The sequence below is a fragment of the Lepisosteus platostomus genome, chromosome 1 (assembly GCF_059453375.1).
Source record: "Lepisosteus platostomus isolate fLepPlt1 chromosome 1, fLepPlt1.hap1, whole genome shotgun sequence".
NCBI classification, from domain to species: domain Eukaryota; kingdom Metazoa; phylum Chordata; class Actinopteri; order Semionotiformes; family Lepisosteidae; genus Lepisosteus; species Lepisosteus platostomus.
The window spans coordinates 44,581,641-44,596,200 of NC_142611.1; the positions used below are offsets into that span (position 1 = coordinate 44,581,641).

Sequence of the window (14,560 nt, forward strand, 5' to 3'; positions counted from 1 at the left end):
TATATCTTGTGTAGTTGTTGTGCCAAACATAGAAATAAACTCCCTAAATATGTAACCAACAATACTAAACTGGTGGCCTTTGTTCTTCAGATAACTTTAAAATGAAAACAAACCACACAGTTCTACTTAGAATGTATGCAAACATTTACCTGGCAGGTTTGTTTTAAAGTGCAGCTACATATTTCACTTAAGGCAATACTTTAATAGTTTTGCTTGTGCACAATCCCTGGAGGTTTTGAGAAGAGCATTTTAAGCAAGCGAGCGGTGTTGCAGGGTCGTTTTTATTTTGCATATTGATTCTATTTTAAAACTGTTAAGGAACCACGATCATGATAAACAGCACATGCCGCTTATTTTTGTCATCTGACTGAAATTCCTGAAATAACACTATCATCTTATCGGCAAACATTTGATCAAAGGGAAATCCTCCAAAAAAGGATGGGATTCTGGCAAACGGTGTGGAATTGTCCAGTACAACAATTTATTTATTTACTGAGCAAATGGAATATTTTAGTCATTTTTAGTGACAAGAAAGACAAAAGAGGAATGGGATTTATCATTTGTTCAATAAAACCCATTTTTATAGCCCACAAATTTGGAAGAAAACTTTAGATTTTTTTTGTTGCGGTAGTTCTTGGGTAAAAATGCCACATTTCTTTCTGGGCTATGTCGAGCTGTGGAGTGCTTCCAGGAAAGTGTGGCTAGGTTATGGCATATTCTTCTACAGCAGGGGTCTCAAAATCAGTTCCTGGAGGACTGTGTTTTCTGCTTTTTGTTCCCCTATTTTCTTTGATGTACACTATATTGGGTCTTTTAATGTTCATTACTCAAAGTATTTACTTTGTTGTGCAGTTACCTGTAAAACACCACTGAGAGCCTGGTCAGATGCATTGCAATTAGGCAGCTAAGTAATTAGACCAGCTATGTGACTGAAGACTTTGATAGAACAAAAAAGCAGAAGACACTAAGCTCTCCAGGAAAAAAGATGGAGATCCCTGCCCTACAGCATTTACAAGTTTAATCTCTGTCAAAGTGGGCTGCATAGTGGAATTTCTCAGAGCCAACCCAAAAATGTACTTTTGATTTTTAAATATAAAACAGGTGTAAAATCCACAGTACCTGTGACTCCGATAACATAAAAAATGGGGTATCTGTGGCCCAGTACCTCCTACAACATTCTATCAAGAAGAAAACGCTACCACCACCCACCAACATTTTAAAACCAATAACATGCTTTCAGGACCACTGCCTTCAAAGCCCCCCTTATGGCTCAAGTTTCCTTAAAAATATGAAATTATTATTTGATTAGATAAGAGTGAGAAATTAAAAATATCTAAATATACTGTATATGTACCGTAGTTTGACAATCTTACATTTTAATGTTACTTTTTTTTAGTTCCACCATTTTCGGCGTGTTTTTTGGTCTAGGCTCACAATTCAGACTTGATGTCACTAACCTAGGTCATTGGTGTGTATATATGCTTGATTGCTGTGTTTTTGGCTTATTAATTCTGGACAAATGCTGTTCAAGTACTCACAAGTTCACTGCAATGGTCAACTTGCTACAATTTTCGTTAAAGAGGTTACAAGGATACAGTTATATGAGAATACAGAGCTTTGAGGTTTGTGAACCTTAAACATCTGGGATAAAACTGAGGTATTTGGGATTAAATCCTGGCTCCCAGGATGCAATCTTCTCCGTGTAAATTAGATAACACATAAACAAAATGTCAAGCCCTCTAGCAATGCCAGCAGAGAGACCTGAATAACAGAGTTCAATAAAAAAAAAATCCATGTTTTGCAAATGTTTACACCACCTGTAAATGCAAACCTTTCAAAGCCCTAAATGAAAACTAATTATTGAAAATAAAAATGAGTAAATCTATAATAGTGTATCACTCCTCCTAATGAACATGTTTACATGTTCCTTTTATTGTAGTAGTAAAGCTTAAAAGGTTTTGTTCTCCATGATGAATTAAAATAGGATACACTGGAACAAAGAGTATAATGAGCATCAAAAGAAAGTTATTACTACTTTACACGTATGCCTTTAGACGAAGTTTATGGGTTTTGGATATTGTCTGTTTTTGACAGGCCCTTCATAACTAACAGTGATGCACTCCAGTGATTTTGACTGTTGCATAAGCACTAAGTCACCTTGATCAGAGTGTTGACTCGACACAGGTGATGAAATGATTCAATCTGCTGCATTTCAAGCTTGGTGAAAATCAATTAAGACAAACAGAAAGTAAGCGATATACCCCACTTAACAAGACGACAACACCTTTGCCTTATTGGTGTGTTGAAGGCTGGACTAATTTCAAATCCTATTGCTCACTATTTGGGGTATTCACAGCAAGAGGTTTTTAACTTAGCAAGATGACATAGATAAATATCCATGATATGCCCGGATTTGGACAACCAAGAATCACAATGCTTCACCATCAACTGATTGATGGCAACCTGACTGCACACTACTACACTGCTCAAGCCCTAGGGCCTTACTTGCCACCCTTCTTTCAGTCTCAGGCTGTCCTCTTAACATCCCAACTGGTCACATCCTGAAGTTGCTCGTGTGACAATGTCTTTCTTGCAACATGAGATTGGGCAATGTGTAGTGTCTAGGGCTCAGAGCCCTATAAATTGGCACAGGCTTATTGGGAATAGGGACAGAAGGATGGGACAGAAAGCCACAAAAAGCATCTGCATCCCAGTGCAAAGACTGAGTCTCACATGTACATCTTGTAGTGCTTCCCCTGTGGCACAGAAACCACTAGTCTGCGACTTCATGTCACTAACTTGCTGTAGGCCATTGGTGTATATGCTTGACTGCTGTGCTTTTGCCTTCCAAGCTCTGAACAAATGCTGTTCAAGTACCTAGAAGTTCACTGAAATGTTTCAATTTATGCCACCTTGCAACAGTTTTCTTTTAAAATGTTACAAGGATACAGTTATATGGGAATACAGAACTTTGAAGTTTGCCAACTTTAAACATCCGGGATAAAACTGAGGTCTTTGGGATTAAATCCTGGCTCCAGGAATTCAAAACTGGCAAAAGGTTATTGGGAATGGGAACAGAAGGATGGGACAGAAATCCACAAAAACATCAGTGCAAAGGGCTTCTCCCTGTGGCCACAGAAATTACTAGCCTGTGTCTTCCACAGCAGATCTGACCTAATCAATCCTGTCAATGACAAATGTTAATCATCACCAGTGCATTTACGTCTGTCTTGTCCATACCACAGAATTTCAGTGCACCTGCTACAAAAAGAGGCATTTTCCTGGCACTTCTGTGAATCTGTTGCATTTATGAGTAATGACATTCTTTTGATGCTCAGTCTATATTTATTTAATGCAATGATTTTGGTTGGGTTCTGATAGCTATTGATTTTGCAGTGAATCATACAGTTAGATCATGCATAGACACATGAGGTGTCACAAAATTATGTTCTAATGTGTTTCTGCGTGAGCAGGGAATAAAATTAGATTTTTAGACCCATTAAACACAAGTGTTAGAGTGTTTCACCAGACAAAACAGAGACAGGTTTTTGACAATGGAAGCTCACTCACAAATCCTTCCATCTTCTCAGGTTAAAAAGTAAACTGGCATTTAAAAAAATAATACACAGAACCAGCTGTGAGAATACTTCAGTTCAGTTGCAACTATTAGGTATATATGTATTTGTTTCACACAGGGAATTTCATGGTACTAGGTGAGCAATGCTTAGTTTTATTACTAAGAGGGTACAGTATGTGCTCTACAGTGTTCCTGAAATACTTGTGCATAGATGCATGAAGAAAGTCCTACAGCTAGGGACTGATGAATTCGAAATCAAGAATCTAACTTTTTGGAACCAGTGATATCAGGTTGCTGAAAAACAGTATTCAGACTAAACCTGATTCGGCGTAGGAAAAATACACAGCTATGAAAACCATAGAAAACATCACCCCCTTCCCCAACACAATGGTAAAGGTCAGAACAAAGATTACAAATAGCCCATACTCACTAGGTCGCCTGGAATGAAAACAGAAGACTGCTCAGTTCCACTGCAGGTTACTAAAACCAGCAAATCAGACAGGAAAACTTTACACACAACCTACTTTATAATTACTGTGTTATGTCCTTACGCAGGAGCAATTTCTAAGTTGCTCTGCCAGACCAAAACAAAATCCTCTCATCTAACCCACACCATGTAACTCCCCAGCGCCACGACGTGGAAAGATGAAGTGACTGGAATAAACTGAGGTTTTAAAATTATTTTTCTTAACCTTTTCCATTAATTATTCATCATTCCTTCCTTCCCTGTACTTAAAAAAAAATCCCTTTTTTTTTCCTGAAGTAGTTGTGAGCTTTTAAGCACTAGAAGACTTTCTAAATCCATCTTCCCCGATCTTTTTCCCTTTCCCTTCAGTTAAAAACAATGTTTGTGGCCCAGGTTAGCTCAAACACGGACTCTCCTAAACATCTACAAGCTCTTCAACCCCCTGGAAGATGATTCCTCAGAACGTTTATCAAAATCACACAGGCTGACAATGGAGGAGACACCTGCTAGATGAAGATCTACCCCCAGAAATCACAGGGACTGAATCTAACAAAGCCAAAAGAGTTGGGCTAATGGACTTACTAATGATGTGTTACTTTCATAACCAAGGTTGCCTGAAAATAATCAAGCAACACACATGGTTACATATACGATATCAGTGGCCCACTGTCAATAAGCCTCCTCCAACAACTCTCACAATCTGTATGCGTTTGTACTTCAGGAAGCAAGACACCAGCTGGAACAGTAATACTGTTCATTCACACACTGGAACTATAGTCATTATAGTGTATGCAATCATCTTAATTGAATGCACATTACCAATTGTAATGCAATATTTAAGTTCTTAATTTCTCTTTTGTAAGATAGCACAAGACTAATATTTAAGACAAATTAAGCATATTTGTGAATGTATATAAACACGCAATGCACATTTTCTTTAAGTATTTCCATCTGCAATTGGATAATGGTGACTGACCAAGGTGTTTATACGGGGTTTGGCAATGGTTTTCAACGCACCACTATTCTTTACTGACAAAAGTGGCCAAGGCCATCTGTACTGTTAATGCAAACTTGCCTAATGTGTACATTAACTCTTTAGTTCTCTGATCTTAGATGTTCCAGCTTTTCTAACCCCACAGTAAAGGCATTATGTTAGCTCGTAAGTAGTAACCTCATCTTTTTCAGAGGGTTACAAGGCCACTCAAGGAGATTTTCCCCCTATTCGCTTTCCCTAAAAGAAACACACAAAAACACAAGCGACCGGACAGTGTTCCTCCTCCTAGCGCCCGACTCTCAGCACCCACACACCCAGGCGCTCTTCTGCTCTTGCTGCAGCTGGACGGTGCTTTCTGTGCCCAGAGGCTGACTCAGCACCAAGGGCTTCTGGCTCTTGAGTTTGTGGGCCACCGTCATGAAGATGGCCTCCACATGGTCGTTGTCATTGGGGTTCTTGGCCGAGGTCTCGAAGAGGGGCATGCTGTGGGAGTCGGCGAACTTCTGCGCCAGGTCGGTGCCCACCCGGACGGCGTCCCGCAGGTCGCACTTGTTGCCCACCAGGATGCGCGGCACCTCCACGCCCAGGGAGTGCTGCTTGCACTCCTCGATCCAAGCTGGCAGGCTCTGGAAGCTCGAGGCGTTGGTGACGTCGTAGACGAAGACCACGGCGTGCACGTTGCGGTAGTAGTGCTGCACCATACTCTTGCGAAAGCGCTCCTGGCCCGCGGTGTCCCAGAGCTGGATCTGGAAGAGGAGACGAAGACAACATTGGGATGAGCCAACATTCCGGAGCCAAAATAATTCTAATAATATTCGCTTACACTTATATAGTGCCTTTCTGGACACTCCACTCAAAGCGCTTTACAGGTAATGGGGACCTCTCCACCACCACCAATGTGTAGCCCCTACCCGGATGATGCGACGGCACCCATAGTGCGCCAGAACGCTCACCACACACCAGCTATCATTAGCTATCAGTAGGGAGGAGAGCAGAGTAATGAAGCCACTTCATAAATGGGGATTATTAGGAGGCCATGATTGGTAAAAGCCAATGGAAAATTTGGCCAGGATGCTGGGGTAACACTCCTACACCTTTCGAGAAACACTCTGGGATTTTTAATGACCACAGAGGTCAGGACCTCGGATTTAAATCTCATCCGAAGGACGATGCCTTTTTACAGTATAGTGTCCCTGTCACTATACTGGGGCAAGAGCACCCTGGGTTGCCTGTTGTGAGATGCAGGGTGAAATGGATGCTGCAAAATAAGAAATTCTACAGTGACTCTTAGAAAATCCATTTGAGATCAAAGCAGGAAAAAGGCCTGCAAGGGTTCAAACTATACAGCACTAAAAAACAATTAATCCTGTAACATTGACATGGATAAGTATTAGTGTTTTGGTTAGTGGGCAGCTTCATTAAGCACTTACTAAAACTGGCATTACAAAAAATAAAAGATGCAATAAAGCCTCCTGTGCAGATAGTGTTGTCATGATGCCAGATTTCTCATTGTTAAATACTGCTGCACCATTTTATTTTATATGGAGTACAGTGTTCCTCTGTAAGAACTCAAGTGCATTCTAGTTAGCCTACAAAAAACTGCATCTTATTTCAGACAACAAATACTCATGAATTCAAGTTTACATAAAAAGTAGCTCCTGTTTTAAACCTGGAATTAAAACTAAGTGACTGTACAGGGGATTCAGATGTTAAATTAAACTGAATTGTGTAACTACTGTAAAATAAATTGTGAAGCTACCACAAATAAAAGAGAAAGAACTCTTAAATCTTGTTAAACTGTAATAATAAACCTTGGCACATGAGTACGCAGAGTGTTGGACATCAGCTTCCTGGGAAGTTGTATTTCTTTGCTAGCCATCTGAATACTGACTCATTCTGTAAACCGTGTGTCAGCATACCTGTGATAACAACAAGAAAACCAATTCAACTACAGGAAGAAGCATCTTGATCTCTGTTATCAAGAAACACAACAGTAGGCAACTGGGTGTTTATGCCACTTCCATCATTAGTTATCTCAACAGCCAGCCTTTTTAGTAGCCGTGCTAAAAGTAGAAAGCAACATCACCAATCCATATTAGAAAGTGCTGATAAACCATGCCGTGATGTGAGAGGATATTTTTACATCTCTACGGAGGGCAGAACTCATCTCTACACACTCAAAGAGCTGTGAATTTACTAGGAAGAAAGGTAAACTTCAGAAATAGAGTGGTATTGCTATGCCACCAACAGAAAAGAAAGTAAAGTTTTGTAAACTTATTTCTACATCTTAAGTAACTTTAGAAAGGGTAATGTAATACTGATGGATTTTTTCCATCAGTATTACATTACCCTCATTCAGGCTTTCATAGCTGTTTTACTGTGAAACTATTTGACCACAGGTGGCCAGCACTAAGCATTAACACAACTGTCTTGTCAAACAAGCTTTAAGTCTTAAATCTTAATCTTTACCCGACAGCTGTATTCAAATTGATTTCCTTCAGTCACATTCAAATTCTAAACAATTCCAAACATTCAGGACACTTAGAAGACCACTGACATACATTCACTTACACAGGAATTTCCTCTTAGTTAATTATTGCCCTCTTTGCATTAATATACAGATCTTTTATCACTTATACCATTTATCTGCTTGATCTAGCCATACATTTTCTAACATTTTTATCCACTACAGGGTTGTGGGGGAGCTGGAGCCTATCCCAGCAAGTAACAGGCACAAGGCAGGATACACTCTGGACAGGACACCAGTCCATCACCATTATCTGTCTGTTCCATGTTTGTTTTCCAGAATACTTGCTACAACATAACAGAAAGAAGCCTAAGCTACACTTCTCCATTGTTCCCTATTTTACAGAAACATCCTGTGGATTATTTTGAATAATCAGGCATGCAGAGGAAAACATGTTGTTTTTTTCTTTTGATACACTATTGGAACTCAAATGTAACTTTATTTTGCTTTCCGTCTCCTTCTAGAAATTGCTGACTAATTACAGTTTGTCCCACGGTGCAATGTGTATTCTGAAGTGGGTTTACACGTTTATTGGTATCGCCTTCCAGAGAAGAGATGAAAAACACCCATGTACAATCTGAGAAGGAGTAGAGAGCATCCCATCCCAAACTGGAGGAAATTATATCCTGATCTTGGGATAGCACTATTTTGACATTTAACTGCCGTTACCTTTTACTTTTCAAGAAGCCATGCAGTTCCCGTTCATCGTGCAGTGATTTATTCCTCTACTGGGAACGAGACATTTGAAAGGTGGAACAAGAATGGCATTCACGCAGTTCAGACAATCAGTAGTTTGTTACCATGACTATCGCATAGTAAGCCTATCTGTTTATAATACACAATAGATGCCAAGACCTACAGTAGCAGCACAAAAATCTCAATAACCACATTAGTATTTAAGATTCGCAATGGAATTATTTTACTTTTCCACTATCTTATGTAGGCTACGTTAGCAACTCCAGGCGACATCTACTTGGGCTCAAGTCAGACTCAAATTCAAATTCCGAGAGCTTTATTGACATGATGGATGAATTAAAGTGTTGCAAAATCAGAAACAATTAATAAGACATTTACAGAGACAACATATTATTGGACATTTACAGACATTGCATAAAACACTGTTATGAGACGGGCTCACTCTCTGTTCCTCAGGCTGTGACAGCAGAACACATACTTGGCTGCCATCTCTACTGAGTTTCTTCCCCCGGTAGGATTGGAAGCTGTTCTGATTTTGGCAAGTGTGTGAATTTGGGGATCTGTTATTTTAGGGAGAATTGTCTGTCTAATCCCAGAGTATTTCTCTGCTTCTCCTTGCTGGCAATAGGAGCACAGCCTTTCCTCTATGGACAGCCAGGTCATCAGGATCTGTTCCTCCTTGATCTTTCTTGCCCTCGTCACCTACTCGGCTAATGTACCTTTTCATTTTAGAGTCCTGTAGCATTCAAGTTAGCGTTGTGTTTGTGCGTGTGGGGCCCAGTGGGTACAATAGTGTTGTCCGGCTTGTGCTGTGATTTGGTTGACTTTGATTTGTGTTGTTGTAGTTCTGCTGTCCTGAGGCTGGCTGGTTCCAGTGAGCTTCGGGACCAGCTGGCTGAGGGGGCTAGTTAGATTTCTCTTCCTTAAATTAGGATATCCTTTTAGATAGAAAAGAACAAAGCGAAGACCATGCTGTGCATCTGTGCCTGGAAGAACACCACTGCCCAGCCAGGCTCCTGAGCAACTACACCCACTCATGGTGAGGCCGCAACAGCAAAGGACAGCCAGGCCATGGCAACAAACCGAAAGAGGGTGAGAAACAGACAGGGATTAAAAAACAACATTTTCTTTCTCATTACTACAGTACTTTTATCTTCAAAGATCTACGAGATCCACAGCACAGACAGTCCCTTCCTTTAAGACGGCGTCTGTAAGAAGTTCCCCCCGTCATCACGTTGGGGAAACTGATTTCACCTTGGACTTGTGCAACTGTTGGTACAATACTAAAACAATACACATTACGAAACGCTGTAACTCTTAACCAGCCCTAAGAGGTATCCACAAATTCTTCACACTACAAGCCATATTTTTTTTACAAGTCGAATGTCAGCTATTTAAATGAGGCCTGCAGACAGGGTCCAATTTAGGGCTAACACAACTAATTAATATACCTAAAACCAGCAATTAGGTATATTAGGCAAGTTAACCAGCAATGTCTGCAAAAAATATTCAGAATTGCAAGAGACTGTACTACACTTTCAGAAACACACTAGTTTGCAGTTTACTGTTGTTTTTTTTTAGAAAAGCAGTCAGTTCAACCAGCTCTATATTAAAAGAATTCACTGACCAGTAATATATATATATAGTTTCAATGTTTCACTCACACCACACAAGTGATGTGCTATACACTCCTGCTGTAGAAATGCTATAATGAAGCGATTCCCAACCCTGGTCCTGAAGGAGCACTCTCTTGCTTTTTTTCTCCAGATGAGTTCTGAATCACAGGCTAACCGATTTTGGTTTTATATAAAGAGTATATTTGTAAATTTGCTTTCAGATTACAAGGTCTAAAGGTCTTGAAAGCTCAAATAGGATTTGTAATTGGTATTAACCCTTTAGCAATTTCCAAGTGTCCGTAGTGCTCTCATTCAGGTGTTGCCTGAAATCTAGCCTATCCGAACCCTGCAAAAGAAAAAACACTCACTGTAGGAGTGGCTGATACAGTATCGTTCCCACCTGTGTCTGTTTATTTTCAAATGATTAACTAGCAAAAGCTAGGTAGTCAGAAATCATGGCAAGCAAGTTGAGGAGAGAATGTTTAAAGATCTGAATGTTGAAGATGATGAAATAGCACCCAACTCAGGTGGACTCAATTATTTAGAGCCAATAATTCTCCAGCTTTTATTACACATAGACATAAGACCATAATGATTTCATTACATAACAAATTAACTTTAAGCTATTAATAAACGCCTAGGGTCAAAATTAGCTTTTCTTCCCTTGTGATGCTTTGGGACAAATGCATAAAATAACTATACTGAATATAATCACCAACTGAAATTCTGAAGCAGACTGCTGTTGGACTTTTATATGCTTATTTCATTAAATGTATATACTTTTCACAAACAATAACTGTCAACAAAAACAGCACATCTTTATTCTGCCACAAAAAAGTACTTTTTAATGTATGACTTTACAATAATCATGTAAAAATTTAACATACAAAATGCAACAAAGGGCAAAGGAAACAGCACTTGTTGAGTTTTAATGACCCTCTGTACATCCGCTAACAATCAATGACCCAGAAAAAAATGTATTCTTTTTGGTTTGTTCATCTCTGAGTCACACTTGAGACACTCTGAGACAGTGAAGTAGAAAACACTAAAAGGAAGCAAGCACATTAATCAGACCTCTGATATGCATTAGTGTTTTGTACACAAACCCAGGAAAACACCACTGTTTGAAAAAAGTCTTGCCTGCACTGGATAGTCACAGGGTTACATAACTAGCTTGTTATATAACAGAATCCAATGTTAAAACACAGGACAGTTATTGAAGACACAGCCATTGCCATAAAAAAAAGAAAACAGAAGAAAATATGTTACAGTAGATTAATGAAACATTACTAGTCTTTCAAAGCTATTATAAGACTAAACAGCCTGATTTGCCATGCTAACCAAATGTGTTCAATGTTATTAAAATATCGTACGAAACAGAGTGAGATCTGTTGAACCACTAATGCATAAATCATAGGCAAATTAACAATCCAGTTTACTTAACATCTTGCCTAAACTGGATTACATGCATAATTAAATAATGCTAAAACTATGGTTCTATGAAAAAATAAAAGCAGGTCTGCATTAGATCATACAGAAAGAATCTGACCTAGAGTGAGGGTTAGAGTGTAATTTTGCCTACACCTGTTTAAAACTGAACTAGACTTTCATCTGGCCTGCGAGAAATGTAACCTGATCAACCCCTATAAAACAAGGATTAGCGTTATTCACAAACTGTCACGTTCATAAAGCAACAGATCAACAGCAGAAGCCACACCTCAACTTTTCCTTCCCAATTGCTTCAAATTTAACACAGGTTCTTCCTGCAGGTATACGTCTGAGCAAAACATCTAAGTTGTAATCAAAGTACACCTTTCATAACACCCTTTGGAATTACAAACCTTTGGCTGCAATGAAATCCATGGCTCCCAGCCTCTGTGTTTTTAAATTTACAAGAAATAAAATTAAAATTCATTAAAGACTGATTCAAAGAAAAAAAACAATCAATGGTAGCATACAGTACTAGTATTGCTTTATTTACAGTGTTCAGATTCTAACATTATTTTGACTCTTTCCCTGACAGAAATTATTTTATTCCACAGCTCTGCTTGAATGGCAGCAAAATACATTCGAGGCATATCAGCGAATGTTCAGCTGTGTTTGGTTTTGAATGTTCCGTTTCAACTGGGTATTTGTATTTTTACATATAATACTTATATGTTATGTGTTTCGGCCTATGTATACTTGTATTCCAAACAGTCTAATCTAATAAAAACAAGTCACTTCTGTCTACAATCTAACTTCACAGATCTTGGAAGAAGATCCTTTTAGTGAATCAGCTGAACCTCTTAAACAAGCACCCAGCCTATTCCATTTTACAACCAGCTTGTTAACTGTATAATTAAATAATAAAGCATCCAGTTTTATATTACAGCATCAGATTGTAATTCACTATAAAGAATAGGAAGAGACAATGTTTTACAAAGCATACTCAAAATTAGGGCTCTGAATCTCTGTTCCTGGAGCTCCTAGTGTCTCTTAGGATTTGTACAAACCACAGTAATCATTCAAACAATTCTTCCATCCATCCAATTTGTAATGACTTCATCTAATACAGGGTTGCCGGTAAGCTGGAGCCTATCCTAGCAAGTAACAGGTGCAAAGCAGGATATATCTTGGACAGGACACCAGTCCATGACAGACAGACAGACAGACAGACAGACAGACAGACAGACAGACAGACAGACAGACAGACAGACAGACAGACAGACAGACAGACAGACAGACAGACAGACAGACAGACAGACAGACAGACAGACAGACAGACAGACAGTTTACACCAGGACTAATTTTCCCAAAAGCCAGTTAGCCAAGTATTATGTTTTTTGGACTATGGAAGGAAACCAGAGCGCCCAGAGAAAACTCTGAGAACATACAAACTCCACACAGACAGCAATTTACCGCTTTAATTTCTTAGGCAAACAATTAGTTTTCTTAAGGTCTCTCACAGCTGATTACTCAGAACATTGACTTCTTTACACAGAAATATAGGCACTGAGTGTTTTGTTTTCCTTATTACTGTTGTGAGGGAATAATATTGTGCGAGTGTTTTTATCAGAATTCCACTGCCCGTTAGTTGCTCCACAGACACAGTTCAAGCAAAGAAACTTAAATATACAAGGTGAGGTGGTCATTATAGTGGAAGTACTCCTGCTTGAAACACTTTAAAGTAAGGGAGGTGTCCTTTCCAGGATGTATCCTGTTTTGCACCTGTTTCTTTATTTATGAAACACCTCAGAGCCTCATTAGAAGGATTTCAGTTCTGCAGCTAATTGAATAATTAGACCAGTTATGTAACTGGGAACTCGGATGGAACAAAATTCAGAATACATTAGGCCTTGCAGGAATTGAGTATACAACGTCTGCTCTAAAAGGAATTAAATCCAACTAATCTTAAAAATTTCTTCACTATGGATTTGAAAAAAATCCAACCCCTTTCTACTAAAAACAGAACATGCAAGTCTGGGTCAGAGCAGATAAAAAGAAAAGCACATGAGTCCCTTCCTCACAAGCATGGGACTAGTGCTGCCCACAGTAAGGTCAGTGTTACACAATGGGACAGGGACTCCACTTCATTCAATATTTTAAAATGTTATTTGGGGAAAATGAGACTCAATTAAGGCAGTGGTTAATTCCACGTTGCAAAGTAGAAAAAAAAATCATTTTCTCCTGGGCTTCATTATTACACTCTGTGGCAAGTAAACGGAAGGCACTGGTGAACTGCACTGTACAGTAAATCATGATTCGTGACCTTTACTCCTCAGCTTCCCGACTTGGAAAATGACGGTGGATCATCACGCTACTGCGCCCACACTGTGCAACTCGTTTACGGGCAGGTTACTGTAGGACTTAGATTGATCACTGTACGACTCTTTCGTGTCTATATTCGAAAAGTGGTGTCGTTTTGATTTCAAAATAAAAGAAAGTCGACATCCCGTGCGGTGACAGGTAGAGACGTACTGTAGGAGGAAGAGATGTGCTGTACTTACAATTGTTTGTTCTTGATTTTATATTATCCGTGTGCTGCTCTGCTTGAGAAGAACTAAAACTCATTGCTGGAACCCAGTTCTAAACGGTTAATCCGAAATGACGTGGTTTTGGGTCTGGCATTGAAAAGTTTGTTTTTGGCAACTGTGAAGTACAGTATTGCAGCACAAAACACACACTTCAAAGCAGGACCTGCCCATCACACCGAGGGAAGAGGGAACTAAGATTAGCTACTGGTCTGAACGTCAGGCGAGCCATGTATGAACGGTACGCAGGTCAGGTAACTGACGGGAACCCTGGATTCATTCCTTCAATCTGTCGCCTCACTCCTGTCAAACGACAGAGCTACAGATCACATAACATTACTAGGCATGACTTCACTGTACCTTGATTTTCTCGCCATCAATCTCCACCACCTTCTCTCTGAAGTCGACCCCGATGGTGGCCTCCGTCTTTTCCGGGAACTTGCCAGCACAGAACCTGTAGGTGAGACACGTTTTTCCCACCCCGGAATCTCCGATCACGATAATTTTGAAGATCCGAGAACGAAGAGGGGGAAGAGACGAACCCGGGAGAGAAGTGGTGAGCTCAAGGGATGACTCCATCTCTGACATATTCCTGTCTGGCAATGATGCCGACTTTTATAAAGTACTAGTTTAAAATAAAACGTGCAAAATAAAATACAACGCAGAGCAGT

General features: G+C 39.6%; 1 protein-coding gene across 1 annotated transcript; it reads right to left on the minus strand.

Annotated features, from left to right (window-relative positions):
* Nucleotides 1–459: 459 nt before the first annotated feature.
* On the minus strand, nucleotides 460–14,477 carry rab33ba (RAB33B, member RAS oncogene family a). Its single transcript, XM_088630147.1, has 2 exons — nucleotides 14,250–14,477; nucleotides 460–5,783 (listed from the first exon to the last, which is right to left on the minus strand). The coding sequence occupies exons 1-2, from the start codon at nucleotides 14,475–14,477 to the stop codon at nucleotides 5,337–5,339; spliced, it is 675 nt and encodes a 224-aa protein (XP_088486273.1). The 3' UTR covers nucleotides 460–5,336.
* Nucleotides 14,478–14,560: the final 83 nt, after the last annotated feature.